Genomic DNA, 25,657 nt, shown 5'->3' on the forward strand with positions numbered 1-25,657 from the left:
CCAGACACCAAGTAAGTGCTTGGTCTACACTAGCTGTTAGTACCGATGCTGCTGTGTTTGGGGACTTTCTTGGGACCACACAAAGGGTACACAGCAGGGCCTCTCACCACTGAATGTGGTGCCAGAGAATTCTCTGCTGTTGGGTCTGTGCTGTGCTCTGCAGGACGCTCAGCAACACCCCTGGTCTCTAGATGCCATAGCACCCACCCCACTCAGAGGTTCTGACAACCAAAAGGATCCCCGGACATTACCAAATGTCCCCTGGGAGTCAACACTACACCCATTAATAAGTCCCACCCTCAGAAAGCAGTTAAAAGTCTACAATGAGACTGTACAGAGGCATCCAGGGGGCAACAAGGACACTTGTTCATTAATGCTCCAGGTGGCCCGTCTTCCTCCACTTTCCCCATCTGTGAAATGGGCACACTGGAGCTCCTCTCTAGCTCCTGTGTGAAACAAAGCATTCAGAACACATTGGTTCCACAAATACTTGAGTGTCTGCTATGCATGTGTCAGGTACCATTCCTCTCAGCTGGGCTTAGTTGAGGGGCTACAGAACCCTGACAGTGGGGGACCAAGTCTCTAACGAGACACTAAAGTGGTTGCAAATGCCAAAACGAGGCAGGACAGGGGATGGTGCGGGCGGGGAGGGGGCGCAGCTCCTACCTTGAGAGATGCCCAGGGCTCCATAGACGCTCAGCCGGACTTGAGTGTGCTCCTGGGTCCCGTTGACGATGGGGTCATCAGTCCAGAGACTGAGCCAATAGTTAGAGGCCAGGGCAGCAACGTGGTTACACAAGAAAAGGAAGATGCTCAGGAAGGAGATGAAAAGCCCAATGGCCTTCATGTAGTCCCAGTACACGGAGAGCTTGACCTGGAGCCGCGGGAAAGAAGGCATCTGACCTGGTGCACCACACCCACCCGAGGTCCGCACCTGCGCTCAGATCTACGGCTCCTGCCCCCTCAGTTATCTGACAAAGAAAGTCAGCAGCAGAGTCAAGGTCCCTGCCCCTGCTGGGCTTGGCTTCAACAAACTCCAGGTATCTTTCCTCTCAGGTGTGCTCACGGTCGTATCACACCTTGCAGGCTGAATCTGAGGTCGGAAAAGTCCTGTCTGAATTTACAGTCCAGTTCACATGTAACATGTGAAAGGTCAGAGGTCGGATGTATAACTAAGAGCTTCCTTTTTCCTTTTTCATGTCTCTGTTCTTCAACTCACATAGTGGGAAGGCGGTGTCAGCACAAAGAACACGTTTATCACACCACTTGGTGCCTCCTGTAGCTGAGCACTTGCTGTCCCTGAATGACTGTGGGACTCGGGACGCCTTCCCCATGAGCAGTGGGACGTGGCAGCGTGGGAGGCAGAAGTGGCCGGGTGGCTTAACCCAGCTTCACTCTTGGTCCAACTTTGGCGACTCATTACCCCCTTCCTCTGTCTCCGTTTTCCTTGCATACAAAATGTAGGTAATACTGGGACCCATCTCCTCTGGGCTGCGGGGTTAATGGGGATTAAATCGTCCTTCCTTCTCAAGTCCTTGACTCGGGGCCTTCTCTCTGACTCCCTGCAGGGCCTGTGACAGCAGGGGGAGGACACACACCGCCCCATCTGCCCCAGGCCACAGGTGTGACGGCAAGACGAGGGGAGGAGCTGGGAGCAGAGGTCCCACAATCAGGGGTTGGTTGTTTTTGTGTACTTATTTTTTACTTAATTAAAAAATTCAATTCCCTGTTCTTTTGGATCACTGCTACAAGTAGAAAATTATTGGCACTTGGTCAATACAGGTGATTGTAAAAAAAAAAAAAAATACACCAAAACAAAAGCTTTAAACCCGCTCTGTTGTTATAAAGAAATGTTAGCAATTGTTGGTGCTAGAGACATTTGTTCGTTATCCACCAAAATTCATGTTGAAGTCCTACCCTCTACGTGATGGTATTCGGCACTGGGGCCTTTGAGAGGTGACTCATTCCAGGAAGGTGAATGGATTAGTGCTCTCATAAAAGGAGGCCCCAGGCTCCCCCAGCCCCTTCGGCGACCAGCCACCGGAGGACACAAGAAGACAGCTGTCTATGAACGAGGAGGCGGGGTCTCACCAGACACTGAAGCTGCTGGCACCCTGATCTTGGACTTCCAGCCTCCAGAAGTGTGAACAATAAATGCACATTGTTCCTGAGTCACCCAGTCTACGAGATTCTGTTACAGCAGCCCAAATGCACTAAAACAGTTAGATATTAAAGACAAGCTAGCAACCAACATTCTCACTGATGTAATCCTAAGGGCGAAAAGAGAAATGAAAAAAGTATTTCTTCTGACTGCGTAACTTAACATTCTTTAGCGCTGTGTCTGCAGCAGCCTGAAACCATCTCGCATAAAACAGAACCCCACGTGGAGGGAAGCCCTGATTTCAAGCAACCAGGCTGCCTCTTGCTAAGGGGAGGCCCCCAGCTGCTCGAAGGAGGTGGCAGCAAATGCAGCAGAGACCATAAATGTCAACCCTGGAGTCGGACTGCCAGGGTTCAAAGCCCAGCTCTGCTACTCATCAGCCGCGACCCTGGATGACTCACCGAGGCTCTCAGGCCTTGGTTTCCAGCACTTGAAACAGTACTTTTATAGGCTTCTTGAGAGGAAGACATGAGTGAATATAAACAAAGGCCTCTGCCCAGGGGCCAGCACACACTGACGGGCTGTAAACGCAACCATGGCCCCCAGTTCGGGGCCAGCCCTCACCTGCCCTGTTTGAGCCTTGTCTGCCTCCATCATCTTCCAGGTGTCCTCCTTGGCCCCGGCCCTCTGCAGCTCGGCAGTGCTGTTGTGGTGCCGGCTGGCATCCCCGCTGTAGGAGGAGGAGTGGCTGAGCTGTCTGGGGAGAGCAAGGCATGCGGGTGTCAACCAATGGAAGTCTTGGGCAGGGACAGCAACCCCAACAAGGTACCAGGCCAGTTCAATCCTCTGATTTCATAGTGAAATCCAGAGGGCCCCACGAAAGAAGTGTTCCTGTATGCAGGCATTATTCAAAAAGCATTTCTTGCCCACCAGTGGTCATCAGCTTTATGCACACCATCATAGATTATCATAGATCATGTGACCCAGAAATCTTTCCTCCCTGAGGCAGTCCTGTTCCTGGGGACTTACAACCTTGGGGAATGGCGTGGGTGTGTGTGTATGTGCACGCGCATGCGGGCACACGTGCATGAGACCACAGGAACATCCCCTCTCTCAGCCACGGCTCAGACCCACACAAGCAAAGGTGATGGAGTGACCTGTCTTGGTCAGCGACTCTCTCCTGCCTTCTTGGTCTTGCTGCCTCCATGAAGCAAGCAGCCAGACTGGAGAGGCTGGGAGCTGGGAGCTGAGGACAGCCTCCTGCCTCCAGCCTCCAGCCAGTTAGGAAATGAGGAACTGAGTCCTGCCAACAGCTGCATGAAGCTGGCAGCAGACCTGTCCCCAGCTGAGCCTTCAGATAAGACCCTAGCCTGGCTGACACCTTGGCTGCAGCCTGTGCGAGTCACTGAGCAGAGGAGCCAGCTAAGCTACACCCAGACCCCCCAAGACACAGAAACCATGAGACGACAAACCATTAAGTTTGTGGTCATTTGTTACGTAGCAAACAGAAGACAAATAACCCCAGTGTTCTGCATGTTTCCGCTCAGTCTGCCCACGGCTCTCTCCAGTTTGCATCCCATCACCTGCCCCTGTATTCCAGGACCACCCGTAGACACCGCCTCATCTCAGCTACTTCAGCAAATTCTTAGGTGGCAGCAACTGTGACTGATTATGCTAGCCACCTGCCTGAACCTGGCAGTGATCCCGTGTCCCTGGTGTGACTCCAGGCGAGGCTCTGAGTGCTTCACGCACATACGCCTAGCTCCGCCTCAACAGGTGCACCTGTCCCATCTGATACAAAGCTGAGTCCAGGAGGGTACTGTGGCTCGTGTTCTGAGGGCAGAGCAGCTCATACAAACCTCCTTCCCAGCCCCATTTCTGTAAAGTCCCTCTACCCCCAACAGAATTAGGTCCAGGCAGCCCCAGCTCGCCCAATAATGACCAAGTGCTGCTTACTGAGGGCTGGTGGCACAAGGCACTGTCCTAAGTGCTTCACAGGTACCATATCATGCAAGCCTTACCACAACCTTTGTGGCAGGTACACCACAGACCCTATTTGACAGCGGAGAAAACTGACACACAGAGAGGTTATGCAACAAAGTCCATACAATGTGGCTCCTTGCTCCTCCAAACACCCAGTGATCTCACTGAATGCAATCTCTTTTAAAGCACCAAAGTGTAGAACTTAGCTCTAAGTGGTCCTGGGTTGAAATTCCAGCTCAGCTTCTCTCTAGCTGTATAACCTGTGGCGAGCTATCAGTTTGCTCATCTGTAAAATGGGAAGGTGACAGTAACTACCTCCAGGTTCAATAGACTGCACAGGGCTTGGCACTACGCCCAGGTCCTAATAATGCATAAAACGCAGAGGTCACTATTATGGTGACTATTTTAGATCGAATGCTTGTTCTTAACACCTCAACCTTTCCGGCCCTGCAGAGTGCCTTGAGCAAAAACCCACACCATGAGGGGAACCTGAGTGTCAGAGTGCAGACCAGTGGTTAAACCACAAGGCCTGTGTGGATCGGGCCACCTGGTGGGCACAGTGCCAGGGTCCCCCTCAGGCTTCTGTGCTCTGGAGAGTGAGGTTCCTGTAAGGATTGGGGGTGGGGGGCGAGAAAGCCCGCACTTTCCACGACCCTAGAGAGCTGAAGGCCTTTTTTGGTAGGTCGAGCCAAGCTGTTGGCACCCTGTACCTCCTCTCTCCCCACAAGCAGGGGGCAGAAATGTGAGGCTGGAACGTGGAGACCCCTTACCTCTGCAGCTGCTTCCCCGCAGTGTCTGTCATTGACACCCTGTACCTCCTCTCTCCCCACAAGCAGGGGGCAGAAATGTGACGCTGGAACGTGGAGACCCCTTACCTCTGCAGCTGCTTCCCCGCAGTGTCCGTCATTGGCACCCTGTACCTCCTCTCTCCCCACAAGCAGGGGGCAGAAATGTGACGCTGGAACGTGGAGACCCCTTACCTCTGCAGCTGCTTCCCCACAGTGTCCGTCACCACCATGCCGTTCTCCATCTGCCTCGCCTCCTTCCCCGGACCGCCCATGCCTGCTAATCCTGGCAGAAGACAGAGAAAGGAAAGGGGCAATCATGGTTTCAAGAGCCAAGGCTAAACCAAAGACAAGGAAAGCCTGTCACTCTGGGGAGAGATGGCAGAAAACCTGGCCTTCAGGAAGCTCAAAGAGCAAATCCCACTTTGCTGGGCCTGGAAGCAGGCTCCCGGCTGGGTGCAGGAGCTAACTGCTAGTTCGCTCGGGGCAGGGATGTTGGTTTGCAACTGTCTCAAGGATCCCATTAGCTGAGGGTGTTAGGCCTGAGCAGGTGACCTGTGCCAGCAGCAATGGGTACAAACCAGTTAAGTTGACAGTCTCCCTGCTGCAGGAAGCTTGGCTAGCGGAGGGGGGGGCAGGGTGCAAGGATCAGGCGGAGGGGGGGGCAGGGTGCAAGGATCAGGTGGGGGTAGGCACAGCTCTCTGGTCCCCAAGCATCCCAAGCAGGAGTGATACTCAAATAAAACCCAGTTTTGACAGGGGCCCCAGCCAATCAAGTGCCTGGGGTAGCCTGTCGAGTTAACCCTTTGGTTGCCTAATCAAGGATGCTCAAGGTCTAGGGTAGGGGGTACCTGCACCTCTGGCTGCTTCCCCAACAGTGAGGAAGTATTTTAATAACTGATATGGCCACCATGGGTATCTACCAGTCCCAGGAAAGGAAGTACCGACCATCCACACTAATCACTGTACCCTTGACGGTGACTGCTAACATTTATCAAGTGAGTGGGGGCCGCTGTGCTGTGCTGTGCTGTGCTGTGCTGAAATATATTCTCTCCTTCAATCTTCCCGCCTGCTCAGTGAGACACGGATGCCCCCGCCCTGCTCTCGTTTCTCCCTCTGGGGCTGGGGCGGGGGGAGCATGAGAGAGCAGAAGATATAGGACTCTGAAGGGAGGACCCCAGACGAGGAGGGGAGGGATGCAGGAGAGAAGTTACAAAAGGGGATAAATATGCAGCCAGGGTGACCCTGGGAACATGCTGATGTGACATGCATAAAGGCAGAGTCAAAAAGGCAGGCTCTCTGGGGTGACAGCCATGGGAAGACAAAAACAGAAAGCTAGGGCCCATTCCTAGGGTGAGGGGAGGAGGTCTGTGCCATGGTTCTCAATCTTGGCTGTGAACCAACCACCCAGCGATGCCCAGGGCGCAGCCCAGGCGCCTGCAGTGACTCTCCCAGGGAGACAGGGTCCCCACGCTGAGTTAGAGCACAGTCAGGTGTGAAGTGCTCTCTCACTTCCCAGCGGTGGGTATTGGGGAAATAATGAACCTCTAAGCCTCAACTACCACATCTGCAAAACGGGAGAGACAACAGCACGTACCCTGTAAGCAGGAAGACGAATGAGCTGTGCATGGTGCTTGGTAAGTCTAACACACCACTGTGGTGCTTATCATTTTCTGCATTTCAAATACGGTCTCCAGATAATTCTGGCACACAGCCAGGACTGAGAATCACTGCCTTAAACATTTCTTTTAATGTCAGCATCTTTGTTTTTAGTAAAAAAACAAAAAAACAAAAAAAAAAACCTAAACTAAACCAAAAAAATAAGAGTGTAACAGGCAGGACTTCCCATGCAGCCGCGTGCAGCCAGTGCTCACACACATGCATGGCACCTGGCACCAGGCCTGGCCTTGACCATCTTTCTCTGCGCAGGGATGGGGATGCCTGAAAACACTCCCAGAGACGCCTGTCCTGTGGGCAAGTGCTTCAGAGAGCCCGCTGTCCCACCTGGCTGCCCAAGCCACCTTCTGTAACCCTCAACCTTTGCTTCCTCCTGCTCCTCACTCGACACCAGCCCCAGGTCTGACGAGGGCCCCCACAGTGGCCTCTGGTAGCTGCCTCCTCTTGTCAACTCAATTAGCCCACAGGCTGATGCACCAATTGTGGCAGCTAGAAAATTCTCCTTCACAAGGGGAAGGACAGAGTCCGAGAAGGGCAACGTGAACGTGTCCTTCCATCCGTCGTCTTTGCAGGGCATTAGCCCTGCCTCTTCCTGTGGTCTTGGCAGACCTGTCAGGGTGCCCCAGGATCCCCCTACCCAAGGTCACCTCACCAGAGCCCCTCTCCCAGTGTTCTCATTTCCCGAGTCCTGTTGTCCATTTCTGCCTTTGGTTTCTGAGCTACCTGGTGTCCGTCCTTCCAGCAAGCACTCTTTTTGTTAAGTGGCTGGAGTCAGTTTCCGTGACCCTCTGCCTGGGCCTTCAGCCACACAATACAGCTTACAGAGGGCAGGAGGGCTGGGTCTGCTCCAGCGGCCAGTGCAGGCCTTCATATCACCCGAGGGAGATGGGGTGGCCTTTCCTGCTGAAATTCTGCTAGAAGACATCACCCTCTGGGCACCCACAGCCACCTCAGTTACTCCATCAGGGGCGCATCACCTGCACCTGCTGGGCCCTGCCACGGTCTTGACCATGCCCGGGAGGTATGAGTGGCATAATAATCAAATAATCAGTAATAACCAAACTGCTGCCATTCGTGCCCATCTACCGTGTGCCAGGATCTCCTTCAAGGCGCGCTCATCATAGCCATTTGACCTGTGAGACAGTCACCCAGCTGATGGACAGGAGAGCTGGAGATTCAAGTGCCCAGCAGAAAGTCTGGACCACAGCAGGTGCCCAGTAAACGTTTGCTGGATGGACAATGGAAGGGGGTGGAAGGGCGAACGTCCGAGGCCCCTTCCCAGGCATGCAGCAACAGGACAAATCCCTCTACGACCTCATGCTGCAAGCACAGGCAAGTCTAACCCGCGTGTCACTGACCTTCCTCCTCCTCGGCCACCACTTTGCTGCCTGGGGAGTCACAAGAATCAAGAAAGTGTTAGGAACTGAGGCAAACTCTCTCCTTCAACCCCCATAATGCCCAGAGGGGATGAATGGACGCGTCTCTTAAGGGTGAGGGGCAAGGATGGTCAAGGAACCTGCTGCACTTGTGCCTCAGTTTCCCCATCCCACACATTCCAGGTGGATGCCTGACAAGCACACTGCACCAGGCCAGCACCTTTCTCTAAAAGCTGTAACTGTTAAGTGTTTAAACATAAAGAGAGCAGACCAACCTCTGTCTTTACACCTGTTTCACGGCAGCAGAGGGAAAGAAGAAGAGTATTACAGCATGCCAGGGCGGCGTGACAGTCGGGACAGTGCAGAGGTGGCCCGGGCAAACCACAGGCACTTTGCACGCACTTGATGGGCAGATGTCGTGTGAACGAGCAGAGCTGACCTGCTGATGCCAGATGGGGCCCCCATCGGCCACGTGGTGCCCTCTCACTGCCTGTACCCACAACGTGGCTTCTGAACCAGCCCTGAGAAAACTGGATGAAACCAGCTCCTCTGTTCTTCCAGTCCGGGGTATTCTGCAGCTGTGCTACTGTCCAAAGCCCACAGACCTATACAGACTGATTACATAGGGCATGACTGCAATAATCAAGGGGTAATCCAATCACTCCCTCAGCACATTTATAGCCTACCAGGGGACAGTCACTGTTCTCAGTCCAGAGGTGACCAAAAAGCCCTCATGGAGCTTAAACTCCCAGGGGGAGAAAAACACAATCAACAAACCAGCAGATCAGAATTTACCGTCAGGCAGTGATAAGCACCACGAAGAAACATGAAGCAGGGTAATGGGCAAAACCAATGATGCTGTGAAATAATAATTCTTGTTCATTTGTTTTGTTTTCTTTTGTTTTTTAAGCAAAGACAAGAAACTTGTTAATTGCATGAGTGTTCCTGGAGTGTTTCTAGGCACCAGATGGGGGGGCTGTGAAGTTGATTACCCAGGCTCTGTCCCTGCCCTTGAACCCCTGACGCGCTGCCTGGGCTGTGTGTGCTCAGCCGGCTGCTGGCCCTCCAAGCAGGCACCTCACGGGCTCACTGTTTATTCCAGCAATACTGCCTTTACTCAAGAAGGTTCTGGAACTCCGCTTGGGCCAGGGCCAGCGGGCAAGCCTCCCTAAGGGAAGGATCCAAGTCACTGCTTTGTAGTCAACGCCTCGCTTTTGACCAAAAACGGAAGTAACCAGCTGCATCACCCCACCCTGCCCCCCCAACACTGGGTCCTGAAGGTTCTTTATACTCAAAAGAGGAAGAAACAGGGCCACTGAGGACAGCCGAAAGGAATGTGCTGTCAGCAGACGGACTCTCCAGCAGATGTTCAGTGTTTATGGCAGGGTTTTGTAATATAGGAAGACGCTTATGACGATATTAGGGGGGACGACAAGGAGGGGCAGGAGATTTGATGGAAAAAGAGACAGGTGGGAAAGAGGCCAAATGCCAAGGCAGTCCCCGCCCCTCGGGGAGGTGGGAGAGTGGAAGGAGGTTCTTTCTCCCGGTTCTCTGCGCTTTTCTACTGTTTGCTATTGTCTACAATGAGCAAAGATTGATAATATATATAATAAGTCAAGAAAAAAATCAGCAAAAATATGAAAGGGGGAAAAAATTAGTCATGGGATTATAAGAAACTTCAAACAAGGTTCTGAAAAGTGGATACATTGTCGGAATGAAGGTCTTTCTCCCAAGATAATGAGGAGGGGCCTGGGCAGCCCGACGTTGGAACAGGGTGGATTCCTCACCGTCCTGTGGGCAGAATGACCCTCTGCTGTCGGTGGGCGGGCTGTGTATGGTAGGGTGTTCAACAGCATCTCTAGTCTCTACCCACCAGATGCTGGTGGGACCCACCGCCAATCCCAGCCGTGACAACAATCATGTCTGCAGGTGTTGCCAGGTTTCCCTGAAAAGCACAATGTTCCCTGGTGGAAACTGTGGCTCTCGGTTTGGTTCCTGACGAAGAAACCAGAGTCAAAGTGTTCTTCACCATTCAGGTACAAAGATTTTGAGACAATTTGTAAATCTCTTTCCCACCAAAAAAAAAAAAAAAAAAAAAGTTTCCTAGAAATCAGTATAATGAGTGTCCCTGGAGACGGACATCTCCCCACGCCAAGCCTGGTTCCATTATATCCCCCCCCTTCCTACCCCAATGAGAAAGAACCCCCCAAAACCAAACACTCCCCCTTCAGCCTGGGTATTCTAAAACAGACCTGATTAAGCCAACAAAGCAAAAAAGTTTCCCTTTAGGAGAGCCAAGAATGTGGTTCAAATAAATTCAAGGTCACTGGCACTTGGAGCTGGCTAAGCCAGGCTAGATCCTGACGCTGAGCCTTATCGCCGGGCCCTTCTGTGGAGGCAGAAAGAGAAGGGGCCACTGCAGAGACACAGGCCAAGGACTTTTGTGTCCTGCCTGGCAGGAAGCTGAGTGGCCGAACTGGGAAAATGACCACGCCGGGGTACTAGGATGGTGGACGTTATTTTCATCACCAAATTAAGTGCTGATGTGCACCCCAAAAAAGAGAAAAAGAAAAAAAGACATTGGCAGTGTTCCTGCAGCTGGGGAGGAAGGGAAGGGAAAAAAGCCATCTGTGGCCAACAGAGTTTGAGGACCTTCCCATTTACCTCAATAGAAAATGGATAGGGATCTCATTCTGGGAAAAAGACTCAGTTAAAGCCACACGTGTCAACTTGTAGATGGTTATTTTTGCTGAACTATAGCCCACAAAGCAGGTTGGTAAAATACAGTTATTCTAAAGTAGCCACCACCCATCATGTGACCTTGGCTTGACTTGGGTTTCACGGAAGGAGACTCTGCAGCAAGAGGAAGGTAAACTAGACTTAAGGAAGAACTTTCCAACCACAAGAGCGTGAACATGTAGAAACTCATTCAACCAGTGAGTTTAAAAGTTGAAGGGAGGATCAGCTATCTCATGTTGGCAAAAACAACAACAACAACAACAAAAAACACTGGCTCAGTGGTAGAGCATTGACCCAGAGTATGGATGTCCTGGGTTCAATTCCTGATTAGGGGACACAGGAGAAGAGTCCACCTGCTTCTCTCCCCCTCTCCCTCCTCTCTCTCTCTCTCTCTCTCTCCCTCTTTCTCTCTTTCCCTCCCGCAGCCATGGCTCCATTGACTCAAGTGCCTAGGCCCTGGGCACTGAGGATGGCTCCATCAAACCTCTGCCTCAGGCACTAAAAATAGCTTGGTTGTGAGCATCAGCCCAAGATAGGCAAAGCATGGCCCCAGATGGGGTTATCAGGGGAATCTGGTCCAGTACATGTAGAAGTCTAACTCTCTGTCTCTTTTCCTCTCACTTAAAAACAAAAAACAAAACAAAACTAGGGTGCAGAACAGCACTATTCATAATAGGCAAAACATGAAACCAACTCAACAATGTTCGTGAACTGATAGATACATAAAATGTGGTATGCTCACAAAATAAAATATTATTCAACAATCAAAAGAAATAAAGTACTGATACATGCTACCTCACAGAAAACGCTTAACAATGTCACACAAAGTGAAGAAAGCCAGTCACAAAATACCACATTATAGAAATGTCCAGGATAGACAAATCTATCACAATAGCAAGTAGATTAGTGGTCGCCTAGGGCTTGGGGGTCTGGGGTAAAATAGGAAGATGACTGCTAATGGACGCTACGTTTTCTTGAGGGCTGATGAAAAAGTTCTGAAACTGACTGTGGGTGATTGCACAACTCTGAATATACTAAAAACTACTGGATTAGGCCCTGGCCAGTTGGCTCAGCAGTAGAGCATCTGCCTGGCGTGTGGAGGTCCCAGGTTCAATTCCTGGTCGGGGCACACAGAAGTGACCATCTGCTTTTCCCTCCCTCCCCCCCTCCTCATTCTCTCTCTTCCTCTTCCCCAGCCATGGCTCAAACAGTTTGAGCAAGTTGGCCCCGGGCACTGAGGATGGCTCGGTGGCCTTGCCTCAGGCACTAAAGTAGCTCAGTTGCTGAGCAACAGAGCAGCGGCCCCAGATGGGCAGAGCATCGCTTCCTACTGGCCTTGCCAGGTGGATACCAGTCAGGGTGCATACAGGAGTCTGTCTGTGTCCCTGCCTTTCCCTTAATAAAACAAAACAAAACAAAACAAAAAACAAAACAAAAAACAACTGCTGGATTATACACTTTCACTGGGTGACCTGTATGGCATGTGAATTATATCTCAATAAAGCACTTATTAAAAACCACTAGGACCTCTGCAGCAAACCTGAAGTCTGAGTAATGAATGAGCTCTCACCCCAGGCAGCCTGGAGACCTGAAGGAGCAGAGGCCTGGAACCTGAAGAGAACAGGCCTGAGATCCCAACCGCACCTGCAGCCACTGAGTATCCTCAGACAAGCTGTTTGACATTCACTGGTTTCCCACAACTTTTAGACCCAAACCCAAACTCCTTACCCTGAAGGCTCTGGAGTATGACTCCCTTGCCAGCCTCACTTCCCACCCCATCCCTTGTCCATCATGGTCTGGACACACTGGCTGCTTTTTTGTTCCTTAAACAAACTGAGCTCAGGCCTGAGGCTTTGCACTTGCTGTTCCATGTCCGAACACTGTTCCTCTCCTATTCTCCCTGCTGGCTCCTTTCGAAGCCCATGTCACTTTCTTAGAAGGCTTCTCTGGCCACCTCCCTGAGTTGCTACTGTGCTACCCTGTCACACCCCAGCACGTGATCCTTCAGTTTTTAAATTCATAGTATTTAATGATGTACAAAACCATCTATATTTGTTGATTTATTGCCTTTCGCTCCCACTAGATACTAAACACCACAAGGGTAGGGACTTTGTTTGCTTCCGTCTCTCCAAAACGTAGAACAGTGAGTGCAGTTATGGGCTGACTTATATCCCCCCACCAAATCCGTATGTTGAAGTCCTAAGCCCCAGTACCTCAGAATGTGAGTGTATTTAGAGAAAAGCTCTTTGCAGATGTCACTAGTTAGGATGAGGTCATTAGTACCATGGTTTTTATAGGGTATACATGGTTTACAGATGCTTAGTAAATATCATTCGTGAAATGAATATATTATCAGATTTGTCTACACAATTTGTTTAAAGTCTACAAAGGAAGCTTCGTATTAGCCTATTACACTACAAATTTTACTACGTCAGTTATCCATTGCCCACAGTTAAGGGGGGGAAAAAAGATGAGGTCACTAGGGTAGGCCCTAATTCTATAACTAGTATCCTTATATAAATGGGTTAATTTAGACACAGACACTCGGGGTGAACGCCATGTGAAAATTAAGGCAAATCAGGGTGATGCTTCTACAAGCCAAAGAACGCCAGAGATTTCAAGCAAACCACCGGCAGGCAGCTGGAGAGAAGCGTGGAACAGACACTCCCCCACGGCCCTCAGAAGGAAGCCGCGCTGCCCACCGCTTGCTCTCAGACTTCCAGACTGCTGCCTCCAGAACTGCGAGACAACACATTTGTGACGCCAAGCTTCTCCGTCTGTGGTGATTTGTTACAGCAGACCGAGGAAAATACCAGTACTTAACTCACAGTGGGTGCTCCATAAATCATGCCTGTTGCACGCCTAAATCAATGAATAATAAGTAGCTTTCTTAGTAATCAGCACCTTTCCCCCAGAGAGAGACCTGCCTGCTCCCGACGGAGAAGGGGCTAGTTTCTTGAAGGCTCAGTTTCCTCACCAGTCACCTGGGAGTACTAATTCTACCTCCCTGATGAGTTGTTAGAAGGATTCGGCAAGATGGCTTCTGTGGAGAAGAGAAGCCCCAGTGAGCACTGCCTTCACATCACGGACACTTTGGTGACAACTTTGCCCAGTGGAGCTATGCAACGGGCAGCCCTGCAGCCCCGCCCCTGAACACAGTCTGCCTGTGACCTGTTTGGGGACCAGGTATATAACAAACACGCCACAGAGGCTCAAGAAGTCTGGAATTAGCTGCTGGAAGAGGCATCTCAGGGGAGGACAGCTGACCTCTGTGCAGTTCCACTCTTTTTAGCAACAGCTGAAACCAAAGCCGAAAAGCCATCAGATGACCTCTCCATGTCAACACAGGTCGAAGCTCAGAGAAGAGAGGTGAGCAGAGGACCAACTGAGAGCCAGGCTGATGACACACAGAGCACCCTGCACAGGCTGCAAACCAATCCTCTGACTTTTAAACCACCTGATAAGAGAGAACAGGATTCTTAGAAGACTTGCCGTATCTGCTTCAAATAAAGACAGGGCGAGGTCCCAGCCCAGGATTCAAGACACCTCTGAGACTGTCCCTGCTCTGAGAGTCCTGGCCTGGGAGTGGAGACAGGGTGCAGGGGCTGGGAGTGGACAGGTCTATCTTGACCTGGCAGGTGTCAATGGTGTGGGGTAAAGGAGAGGCAACTCTTCCCAGGGACGTAGAGACAGCATGTCATTTATGAACACCCTGCACTGAGCACCATGCCAGAGGCTTCCTGTAATGTAGCACGTTAATCTACATCAAATGCCAGAAGGTTGGTTCTGTTGTTTTACTGCTTTACCAGTGAGGAAACAGGCTCAGAAGGGGTTTGAGGTCACACAGCTGGTAAGAGCAGCAGCTGGATTCGAACCCCAGTCCTGCCAACTCCAAGCCTGCATGCTCAACCACCTTGCCTCCTGACCCTCACATCTGGGTTAAGCCACACGTCACCAGCTTCTATAATTATCAGTGTCCCTATTTTTTTGTCACAAGAACCTGAAGCTCAGGAGGCCCAAAGCCAATCACAGAAAGGTATCGGGACTTGGCCCAGGTCTGCTGACCAGGCCCGTAAAGCACTGGGGCCCGTCCTCAGTTCTGCCTGAAAGGGTGAAGATGGTCCTCCCAGACGGTTCCCGAGGGGGCCTCGCACAGTCCCTGCCTGACACGGCAGTGAGTCACACAGCAGCCGATGGGAACCTCCAGGGGACAGGGAGAGTCCGCAAGGCGCCACCCTACCCTCGTCCTGCTCCGTCTGCTCCTGCTCGGCGCTGGCGTACGTGCGCAGGAACTCGGCGAAGGTCCCTTCCTGGGCCAGCAGCTCCTGGTAGGAGCCCATCTCGGAGATCTTGCCACCGCTCATGACGATGATGACATCCACCTGTGGCAGGTAGCTGATACCGTGCGTAACCAGGAGCCGAGTCTGTGGGCAGAGAGGAGACCGGACAGGTCAGCACACCCGTGTGAGAGGGCCTCACCCCACACCTAGAAGGCGGAGCTCCTGTCTGAAAGGGATGCACACCTGGGACAGACTGTGGGTGTTTTCATTCAACACGTGTGCCAGGACATGGGGGTGGGGGCGGTAGTAACGGGGAAGGGTTCAAAGATCCTTGTTCTAGATCCCAGGGTCGGGGGAGAAATGAACGCCGTGAGAAAGACACTATGTGCTGGACAGTGACACACAGCACAAAAGGGGGTGGGGTGGGGAATGACGGTGGGGGTGTTGCAAGTTTAACAAGAAAAGGCTATTTTTAAACAAAAGTATGAAGGATGAAAGGGAGGGAGGAAGGAAACCAAGCACATGCAGACAAATTAAAAAAATGACTGATGCAAAATACTCTGCATGCAATGGCTTCATTTTTCAAGTAGCCATCCACTCCCACGCTCTTCTAAAAACTAAAATTTGTAGATGTAGCTATCTTATACCTAAGACCTGAAAGTTTGGGAAAACACCAAACTACATGAAGTGATACACTTTTTCTTAAAGGGACGGATGGTGAATCGTTCCTGCTTTGCGGACCCTGGGCCGCTGTGGCCACGCCCAGCGCTGCAGTTGCAGTGAACCTGCAGTCACACACAGGTTCAGGCAGAGGAACCCGCTGTGTTCCCATAAAGCTTCATTCATGGACGCTGCTACTCAACTTAATGCCATTTTCATATGTCACACAGTTATTTTTCTTCAGATGTTTTTCCAATTACGTAAAACTGTAAAGAGCATTGTTAGCTTGAGGGCTGTGCTAAAACAGAGCAGGCAGACTGCTGGCCCCTGTCCTTGAGGGGGGCTGGGTGCCGGACAGGAAGGACCACTTTATTCATTCCACACAGAGACAGGAAGGGAGAGAGAAATGAGAAGCATCAACTCATAGTTGCAGCACTTTAGTTGTTCATTGATAGCTTCTCATACGTGCCTTAACCAGGGGCCTCCAGCCGAGCCAGTGACCCCTTGCTCAAGCCAGCAACCTTGGGCTTCAAGCCAATGACCTCTGGGCTCAAGCCAGCAACCATGGGGTCATATCTATGATCCCACGCTCAGGCTGGCAACCGCACACTCTTGAGCCCTGGCTCATGCTGGCAACCTTCGAGTTTCAAACCTGGGTTCTCAGAGTCCCAGGTTGACACTCTATCCATTGTGCCACTACCTGGTCAGGCCAAAAATTTTAATGTATTTAAAATTATGTCCACACAGAATTTTTTGTGGTGTGTATGGGAATGCCTACAAAAGAGTAAGTGGCAGGGTGCTCACTACATGTGTGCATGACGTGATAACCCTATCAAGAAAGTTTATACACACAGCAAAGACTTGAAAGAAATATAAAAATTTCTAGGCTGTGAGATGACACATACTTGCTTTTCTTTTTCTTCTTCATGTTTTTCTAAATCTCATATATTTTTCCCGTGGGCATGTGTTAATTTTAATCAGAAAAAATGAGAAGAAAGAACCAGTATCCCTACCCTCTAAAAAGTAATAAAAGAGGTCAGGAACCATTTCCTGTCGGGTTCAAGTGTTATAGCAGTCTTCCCCTCTGTCCCTCGCCCACGGTCACCTGGGAAAGGAGTAGGGAGCTGCCCGCCTGGTCACAGGAGATCGCCGGCTGGGATTTCCTTCTACCAAGCCACTCCACTTCTAAATCAGGAAGAGGGGCCGTTTCTAGCCATGTGGAGGCAATGACTTCAAGTCAGTTGCTAAGGACTTGCCCCCATAACAACGAGCAAGATGGCCATTCTGGCAAGGCTTCCAAGGGAAGCATTAGAAAATGTTCTTAAGTCCAACAACAACAACAACAAAAAAGTGTGGAAAGTGAAGGATTCCCGAAAGGGACACATTCCCACGTAACCAACGTGCAAGAGCCAGACCTTGAGCCTTGCCCCTCCCACCGGTACCTTGTTCTTCAGCATCCCCTTGGGGCCAATCACATTTTCAAATATGTGTTTTCCCACGTGGGCGTCCACTGCCGACAGGGGGTCATCGAGGAGGTAGATGTCAGAGTCACAATACACGGCCCGGGCCAGGCTCACGCGCTGCTTCTGGCCCCCAGACAGGTTCACGCCCTGGGGAGACACGTGGCAGAGGTGGGTTTGCTGGGAAACCTCAAGACACAGAAAGGGCAACCTGCTTGGGATGCACCGGACCCAGGCCGGAAACCCGGCAGGGCGGCGGCCTCCTCCTCCTGGGCAGCCGCACGGGCACGAGACCGCCCCTGCACGCACGTGGTTCCAGTCCCTGCACGGGATTTAGCCTCACCTGTACAACAGGTGGGAGAGAAGATCTGAGCCGCCAGGCAGCTGCTGAGAGACGGCGCAGGACAGAGCGGGCATTTAGCACAGGTGGCTGCTGGCACTTAATAACACTGGCTACAGGCAAGGCTGCTGACCTCTGAGTCTGATGGAAGGCGGCAGAGGATGTGGTAATGATGTTATTATTATTGCTGCTACTACTGTTGCTATTGTTAACAGCTAACATTTTTATAAGAAAACTCACTGGTGGAGCCACCTACAGCCCAAGGGGCTATAACCTGGGGGCACTGGAATCCAGACCTACTCACTAGCAGGAAGGGATCCATTTTCTAATTTGCACCAGGGCACGACATGGACTACAGAGCAGCAGGCATGGCATTCCCATGACAGATAAACAATGTTATTTGCATATCTGGCTAAGGAATCAAAGTGGACACCCACTGGGTTACCTGTCCAGCCTCTCCTAAGATATGCCCGTCACCCCATGCTCCAAGGTGCTGGACTGGCAGCCACAGTGTTTTTGCATGGACCCTTCAGCCATAGCATTCTGGCCCAGGGCCAGATACCAGATCATAGCCAAGCCAATCACATTCCCTTCCTCCAGATTTCTGTGCTGGGACCCAGACAAGGAGAGTTAGGAGTCACCAAGTAACAGAAATAGACACTTTTAAAAAAGTAGAAAAGAGTAAAAAACAAAAAAAATCTTATCTGCAGATTTCTGTCAAATAAAAGAAATCATTCATCAACTAAGAGAGCTGGTGGAGCCCCTGGCTTGGAATGGAAAACAAACAGGAAAGCTCTTGGTGCTGCTGTGGAATATTTGCATGTGCCGAGTGCAACCAGGTGACCACCAGGGAGCGTTAACACAAGCTGGCCAGGCAGAAAAGCATGTGCAAAGGCCCAGAGGTAGGACAGTCAAGTCACTTAGCTTTTCCCTACTGCCTTTTCCGCAACCACCAAATGGGGAAAACAGTAAATCCCATCCCATGGGCTGGCTGTGAGGACCAAAATATGTATAAAGTGTGCAGCATAGTGCCTGGTACATAGAGTAAATGCTTGACAGTATTAGCTATTTATTATCATCACTGTTGTGGAGGAGACTGTGGACATTTGAGTCACTGACACATCTTTCTCCCTGTACAGTGCCCTTTATCAGGGGACTCTGCAGTCACTTGACTACAAAGCAGAGTACACTTCCTGTCCCTTGTCTTTGGGCTCAACCAAGTGATCTATTCACTTTGTATGTGAAGAGGACAGTGTGCTGTAAGGGACAGCAGATTATTTTTAGTTCTGTTGGGCTTCTGCTGTCCCCATGAGAAAAGCCTTCCCCTGGGGAGCTGCTGGCCCTCCAGCCAGGCCCCAGCAAAGAAGCCATGTGGGGCAGACCGGGGCCCTATCCACAGCCTGGAGCCAAGTGCTGCTGGCCTGCAACATGGAGCAGAGTTGCCCAGCTGAGCCCAGTCTGGCCCATCTGATCAGTCAACTCACACACCCACAAATAAGAGAAAAAGTGTTTAACATCATAAACCACTGAGCTTCTTTTTTGATTGTTATACAGCAATAACTGATTCCTACAGGGACCATGCTGCAGCTGTACTAACCTTCTCACCGATCTCTGTCCGGTCCCCACTGGGCAGGATTTCCAGGTCTGGGAGGAGGGCACAGGCTTCTATCACAGTCTTATAATACCGTTCCTGTAGCTGGCGGCCAAATAGGATGTTTTCTCGGAGAGAATCGTTCTGAATCCAGGCCTGCTGGGGGACGTAGGCCACTGAGCCCTAGACGGCAAGTGGAGAAGTAAGAGACAGAGAGACAGACTTCGTTAATGAGGCAACAACCAGCTCATCCATGTGCCAGAAAGGCCCTACTTCACAAGTGACTTTCATTACACCCACTGTTTCAACAAGAGGGAAACCGAATTTACAAAGGACAACAAATGCCAGAGCTGAGATCAGAACCCACACTGACCAACAGTGGGAGTTTTCGAGGTAAAATCCTCATTGGTGAGATTACAGTTATGTATTTAGAAAATAGTCATTGAATGGCTCCATCAGTGAACAAAACATCCCAAGAATAGGAAATTCCTACCATGATTTTAAAAATTATTTGATTATAGTTGTGGTAAATACTAAAAGGAAAAAGCAGAGGAGACCTTTAAACAGTTTTGTTTTTAAATAAAGAGTTAGGAACATCAAGAAAGCATTTCTTTTTTTTTTTTTTTTCATTTTTATGAAGCTGGAAACAGGGAGAGACAGTCAGACAGACTCCCGCATGCGCCCGACCGGGATCCACCCGGCACGCCCACCAGGGGCGATGCTCTGCCCACCAGGGGGCGATGCTCTGCCCATCCTGGGCATCGCCATGTTGCGACCAGAGCCACTCTAGCGCCTGAGGCAGAGGCCACAGAGCCATGCCCAGCGCCCGGGCCATCTTTGCTCCAGTGGAGCCCTGGCTGTGGGAGGGGAAGAGAGAGACAGAGAGGAAAGCGCGGTGGAGGGGTGGAGAAGCAAATGGGCGCTTCTCCTGTGTGCCCTGGCCGGGAATCGAACCCGGGTTCTCCGCATGCTAGGCCGACGCTCTACCGCTGAGCCAACCGGCCAGGGCAAGAAAGCATTTCTTGAGGAAATTTCCTTGCTGAAATTTAAGATAGGACTTCTGTGATATCAAACTCGTCCATTTCAAAACGCTGTTGTGTCTCTATTTCCACATGTGTCAAGAAGACCACGAGCAGAGGGGGAGGCACTCCCCTACCAGGGCAAAACGACCAGTCCCAAATCAGCCTGCAACCTCGTCAAACCAAACACTCGGTGCACCCTTAAATTCCAGCTCCATCAGTTTTGTATTTAAAGCTCTTTCCTTTAAAACTGTGGTTCTCAACGAGGGACAATTTTGCCGTGTAGGGGACATCTGACAATGTCCAGAGACATTTTTGGTTCTCACAACTGGAGGTTGCTATTGGGCTCCAGTGGGTGGAGGCCAGGGACGCTGCTAACCATCCCACAGTGCGCCAGGCGGCCCCGCCACGGAGAATTATCCAGCATCAAGTATCACTAAGGCTCTGGTGGGGAAACCCAGGGTTAATGAAGCTGAATGCAGGGTGGGTCCCACCATAATTTGTAATTTTCTTCCAGTAACCCATTCATCTTACTCCATAACACGGACTTGAAAGTAATGGCAGAACATTTCCTGGAACAACAGCTAGATGTTATTAGTTAGTTTGGACCCAACTACTGTAATATATACTTTCTATTAATGCCTATTAGGCTAAAGAGCATCGTATAATCAACAAAGGAAAGATTTTGCACTGAAATAAAAACAACAGCATAAACCAGCATCCCCAAAAGCATATTCCAAGAGACAGGAATCCTGGGGATGTCAACAGTTGCTGCCAAGACAATAAAGAGGTGCAGGCAAATATGCTGGGCCACGCTGGGCTCACCGAAATGAAACAGCATTTTCTCCTTGCAGGACTTCTCAGAGCCTTTACTTTATTAATGTTTCTTCTGAGTCTCCAAGAGGGAAGGAATCAGAGTATGCAGAGTTTTCCAAGCTTGCCTGAGCTGGGGAATCTTTACTCCCAAAACACCCCAAAGGCGAGTTTTCTGCAGACCCCACTCCAGGTAACACTGAGGTCCATGAAACTCCGAGGGAAGTATTCCTCCCTCAGGAAGAGGCCCTCACGGGGGATGAGCTAATGCAAAACAGGACTCTTGATTTCTAAAGGACTTATTTGTTCACTAAAGCAGCCTCTTAGCCTCTCTCTTCAAAGAATACACCAGTTTAGTTCAAGTACTTTGTGTATTTAAAAGCAATAAAAATCACAGTCTGTTTTAGCTCCATATTAAGAATTCGAGAGTTCCCCCAGCATTTAAACAGTTCCCTTAAAAAGAATTCACTAAGATCACATTCCAATGACATAAATCAAAAATTTTAAGTTCTGTTACTTTTATAGAAAGAGATAACGCAGAGAGATCCATAGGGACGGAACAGGCCAGAGAGACTCGTGGATAGAGACCACGAGACACACACTGCGGGGCAGAGACGGGGAGAGAAGAAGAGACGGCGAGCAGACCAGGGGCACTGTGTGTTTACTGAGTATTTACTGCGGGCCCACTATGTGCCGGGCACTCCTCCAGGTGCTGGGACACAGCAGGAAACAGATGCCACGTCTCTAGGATGGCACGGAGAAGAGCAAAGAGAATGAGAGGAGAAGAGGGGCCTCGCTGCTCTTGCCTCAGGCACAGAGAACATATAAAAGGAAAGAGAGCATCGCACTTGACCTTCCTCTCAGGCCATCAGCTCCCCCCACTGCCCCCGCCCCTCACCCAGCCTTCCTACCTTGATTGCCACGTGGCCCTCGACCTTGTCCATCTCGGCCAAGAGCGCTGAGAGCAGAGACGACTTTCCACAGCCCACCTGGCCCACCACGGCCACCAAGGAACCTTCTGGAATGGAGAAGGTGATGCTGAAAAGACACAACACACTACGCCTCAGTCGTGCTCTCACCTGAGTTGAGGCTGGCGGGGCTGGTGCCCGCCCCCGGAGCTGAACTAACCCTGCAGGGGGAGAGAGGCAGGAGGCAGGTCTGACACCAGCTCTTACGATCTGAAAATCCCTCCTGTGCTTCTGCTGCCAAACTTAGTTCACTGGATACCCTCCGAGACCTTCCTCCTGTGGGAGGTACTGCGCAGGTGCGGAGACGCCCACACAGTGAAGACAGTGGAGACAGCAGGAGAGACCTGAGCATCGGCCGAATGGAGGGGCATTAACTTTCCCTGGGGGCACAGCACGGGGGCCCTGGGGGACAGGACACCACAAGATGAATTCTGAAGGAAGAGTAAGTGTGTGCAGACACAGAAACCTGGGAACAGCTTAAGAGGCCAAGGTTGTGAATAACAGCTGTGATCAGGGACCCGCATGGCAGTAACAGAGGAGGCAGGGAGGGCTGGCCAGTACTGAAGGGTTTGAAGGGGACAGTGACATGGATGAATCTTGAGTTTCAGAAACAGGTCTCTACTGAAACTGCCCTTTGACAAACACCAGTATGCAAAATACAAGAAAATAAGCTCGACATTGCACTAATAAGACTGTCCGTCACACAACACGTGTCCGAGCTATGACTCCGCCCCCACAGTGGGGCGGGCACGTCCAGGGCACTGCTGGGCTTCCCTACATTGCTGTGCTTTTCCACGGCTGATTGTGATTTTCAACGTATTAGTGAAAATGCCGTGTCATTTTGCTGTCACTCACTGTTTAGTTCTTGGGCACCTGCTGCACGGCCACAATGATCATTCTGTGCAGTGAGGGGAATGGATTACGGGGCCCAGTGAGGTAGCTCTTGCTCACCCAGGTGAGACTGGATTATGTTTCCAGGCTGAGGAGAAAGGAAGTTTGGATGGAAAAAGTCAACGTAGGTGAGGGAGACTGGAACAAGGAAGCCTTTGATGTTGGGATAACAGAGAAAAGGGTAAGGGCACAGATACTTTTTAGTTGTGGAGTAGAATGAGAGAGAAAAGCTAAAACTGAAGCAGGCAGGAGTAGAGTTAGACATAGGGAAAACTTCCTAAACATGCAATGTCACCATGAATTTTCAAGGGAGGAGTTATACAGATTCTTTTCTCTGGGGAGTTTCTCCCTACCCCAGCACCCTCCCCTCAAATAAAATACTGCAGCAATTTGGCTACCCAGAAAGGGGGGATTTGTTCAGGGGCATGGGGGATAAATTTGGGCTCTAAAAGGCCCCTTCTGGCCCTGTGTTTTGGAGATTCATTAAGGAAGAAGCCTAGAAGTCACTGAGCAAGGCTTCCAGTCAGAAGAAAATAAGAAGCACTTGACTAGTTACCCAGGCAACCAGGTCAACTCCCTGGACGCAGGGTGCTTTGTGGGCAAGGTACCAGATGGGGAGTGGTGCGAAAGGGTGAGCCAGGCAGCTGGGGAGCCCTGGGAAGGACTGAGAACAATTCTATCCTGAGAGCAAGTCCCAACCGACAAGAATTTCTTTCAACAGGCCAAAGCCTGTCTGCCACCACCAGCCATGTCACAGCCTGGGACCCAACTTGGCCAATCAGTATGCTGGGTCTCTCCTGGCAAAGTAATTGGCTCAGGGAGGGGCACATGACCCAAACTGGGCCACTCAGAGGCAGGCAGGTCTCCTGATATAGGAGGTACACACCTGGAGTTGATGAGGACCATCTGCCATCATGAGGGGAGAGGTCGTCTGAAAGGGAAGCAGCACGGAGGGAAGCAGAACAAAGACAAGGTGGAGAGAATCATACTGGCACCGAGTCCCTGGATCACATCATACCTGAAGGTGGCCCTTCTGAGTTAAGCACACCAAAAACCTCCCTTTGTTGCTCAACGCTATCTGTGTAAGGTTTCCATCACAATGAAAGGGAAGGCTCTGTGCCAGGCATACTCTCATCAACTCCTCACCAGAGCCAAGCAGTGAGTGACTGACTGCATACATTTCCCAGACGGGTAAACTGAGGCTCAGAAAGGCAAAGTGATCTATTCAAAGTCATCAAGCAGGAGAATGGGTGAGTGTGAACCCACGTGTGACCACAGCCCTGTGCTTCTCTCCACGTCCTGGCTTACCCATTCAGCGTGGGAGGGTCGCTCCTGGCCCAGGTGAAGGTGGCGTTCTTCACGGTGATGCTGTTCGAGCTGCCACCTGGAAAGCACCACACACAACACGTCAGCACAGATAGAGTCACGGGAGTGAGAGTAAGCAGGAGGCTCTGAACTTTTTTTTCCTAATCAGGTACAGTTCAACCCCAGAGGCTAGACATTTCTGCTAGGCATTATCTGGTTACATCTATCTCAGTTTCTAAAGAACCGAATTCTGGAGATGGCCTCAGACCCAGAAAGCAAAAGGAAACCACAAGACGGCTCCGCCTTTGAAAGGTTGTGCCATCCCGACGCCCATCTCGCAGAGGTGGGGGACCCACAGGTTACTTAACAGGGCTCCCGGGGTCTCCCTTTCCCTGCCTTGGGAGGTTCTGGCAGCTCTGGCCGGGAGGGCCAAGCAGAAGCCAAGATCAGTGGCAACAGGCAGCACCCTCACTCACAGAGGTGCTCTCCAGCAGGCTGGGCTGGCCCTGGCCCTCACCACACCCCCAAGGCCCCTTCCTTTATGTTCAAAGCAGGACCCCCTCTCCCCAACTACTGGATTTCAGGGCTGCCTCCAAACTCATCCCCCACACCCCCCCTCTCCCTGCATCCACCCTGCTGACATCCCGGCAGGCGGTTTCTCAAGCAGCAGCCACAACTGTCAGGGCTCAGCCACAACTGTCGGGGAGCCGGCTGTGGAACAGGAGCAGGAGCAGGAACTACGGCCGAGAGAGGGCCATGCAAGACAAGGCCTGCACTGTGTGCGGGGCTCTGTGACTCTAAGGCCTGGCCCTCCGTCCCTGTTTACTTTCCTTTTACTCCATGTCCCTCACTTAAAAATACAATTTTAACTCTGATTATGAGCCATCTTAAATCCACCTAGAGATAAGATGGGAGTGTTTTTCAGTTATCAAATAAAGAAATAAATTCTCCCACACATCAAAGAAGCAAACAAATACTTGCAGTGAGAGGAAATTACTGGTTAACCTAACACTCCCTCACCACCACCCCAAAGCAAAGAACGCAGAGGAAACTGGAAAGTGCTATTTAGGAAATTTAAGAAAAGCCAATTGAATCTGACCAGCTAGTGAACCATGAGACTTGGCCAGGAGCTGCACAGGTGGCCGGGTCTGGCACCTGGAGGTGTGGACAGACATCTCAGAAAGTCAAAAGGCCTTGGAGACCTTGACCAGGACAGGAAGGGAGGGGCTGAGGTCTGCAGAGCACCTGGAGGCCTCGGGGCTTTCCAGTTTGACGCTTGCAGTGAACTGTGAACCTCCGTGGCTCCAAACCTCCGCTGGCTGCCCGGCTGCCCGCAGAGAAATTTAACCCTGGCACTGCTCTGTACCCTTCAGTGGGGAGGGGGCGGGGGAAGGGACGATGGTCATCAGGACAGCAGAAATTGGATGACCACCGGACAGGAAAGTCAGGAGGAAGATTGCTGCATCCAGTGAAAAGTGATTTTCAAGTGGGGATGACTTTGCTCCCCAAGGGACATAGTGCCTAGAGACACTTTTGGTTGTCAAAACTGAGGTGAGGGCTACTGGCGTCTACCTAGTGGGCAGAGGCCAGGGATGCTGCTCAACATCCTATAATCGGCATCCCGGAATCACCCCAGCCTATGATCTGCCGGAAAGTCAGCAGTGCCAGG

At 51.1% G+C, this 25,657-nt stretch overlaps 1 protein-coding gene across 2 annotated transcripts in view; it reads right to left on the reverse strand.

Annotated features, from left to right (window-relative positions):
* The window catches only part of ABCC1 (ATP binding cassette subfamily C member 1 (ABCC1 blood group)), a 109,085-nt gene that overhangs the window by 20,243 nt on the left and 63,185 nt on the right, over positions 1-25,657 (reverse strand). The window contains exons 14-22 of one of the 2 annotated variants that reach the window (XM_066274760.1): positions 23,992-24,067; positions 21,736-21,862; positions 18,999-19,175; positions 17,044-17,211; positions 14,902-15,085; positions 7,905-7,934; positions 5,065-5,155; positions 2,726-2,858; positions 667-874 (exon numbers count right to left, since the gene is read on the reverse strand). In XM_066274760.1, the coding sequence (XP_066130857.1) occupies positions 667-874; positions 2,726-2,858; positions 5,065-5,155; positions 7,905-7,934; positions 14,902-15,085; positions 17,044-17,211; positions 18,999-19,175; positions 21,736-21,862; positions 23,992-24,067 (1,194 nt within the window). The remainder of the gene's footprint in view (positions 1-666; positions 875-2,725; positions 2,859-5,064; positions 5,156-7,904; positions 7,935-14,901; positions 15,086-17,043; positions 17,212-18,998; positions 19,176-21,735; positions 21,863-23,991; positions 24,068-25,657) is intronic. The other variant, XM_066274761.1, reaches the window with a different exon arrangement.

Source organism: Saccopteryx bilineata, chromosome 4, assembly GCF_036850765.1.
Source record: "Saccopteryx bilineata isolate mSacBil1 chromosome 4, mSacBil1_pri_phased_curated, whole genome shotgun sequence".
NCBI lineage: Eukaryota > Metazoa > Chordata > Mammalia > Chiroptera > Emballonuridae > Saccopteryx > Saccopteryx bilineata.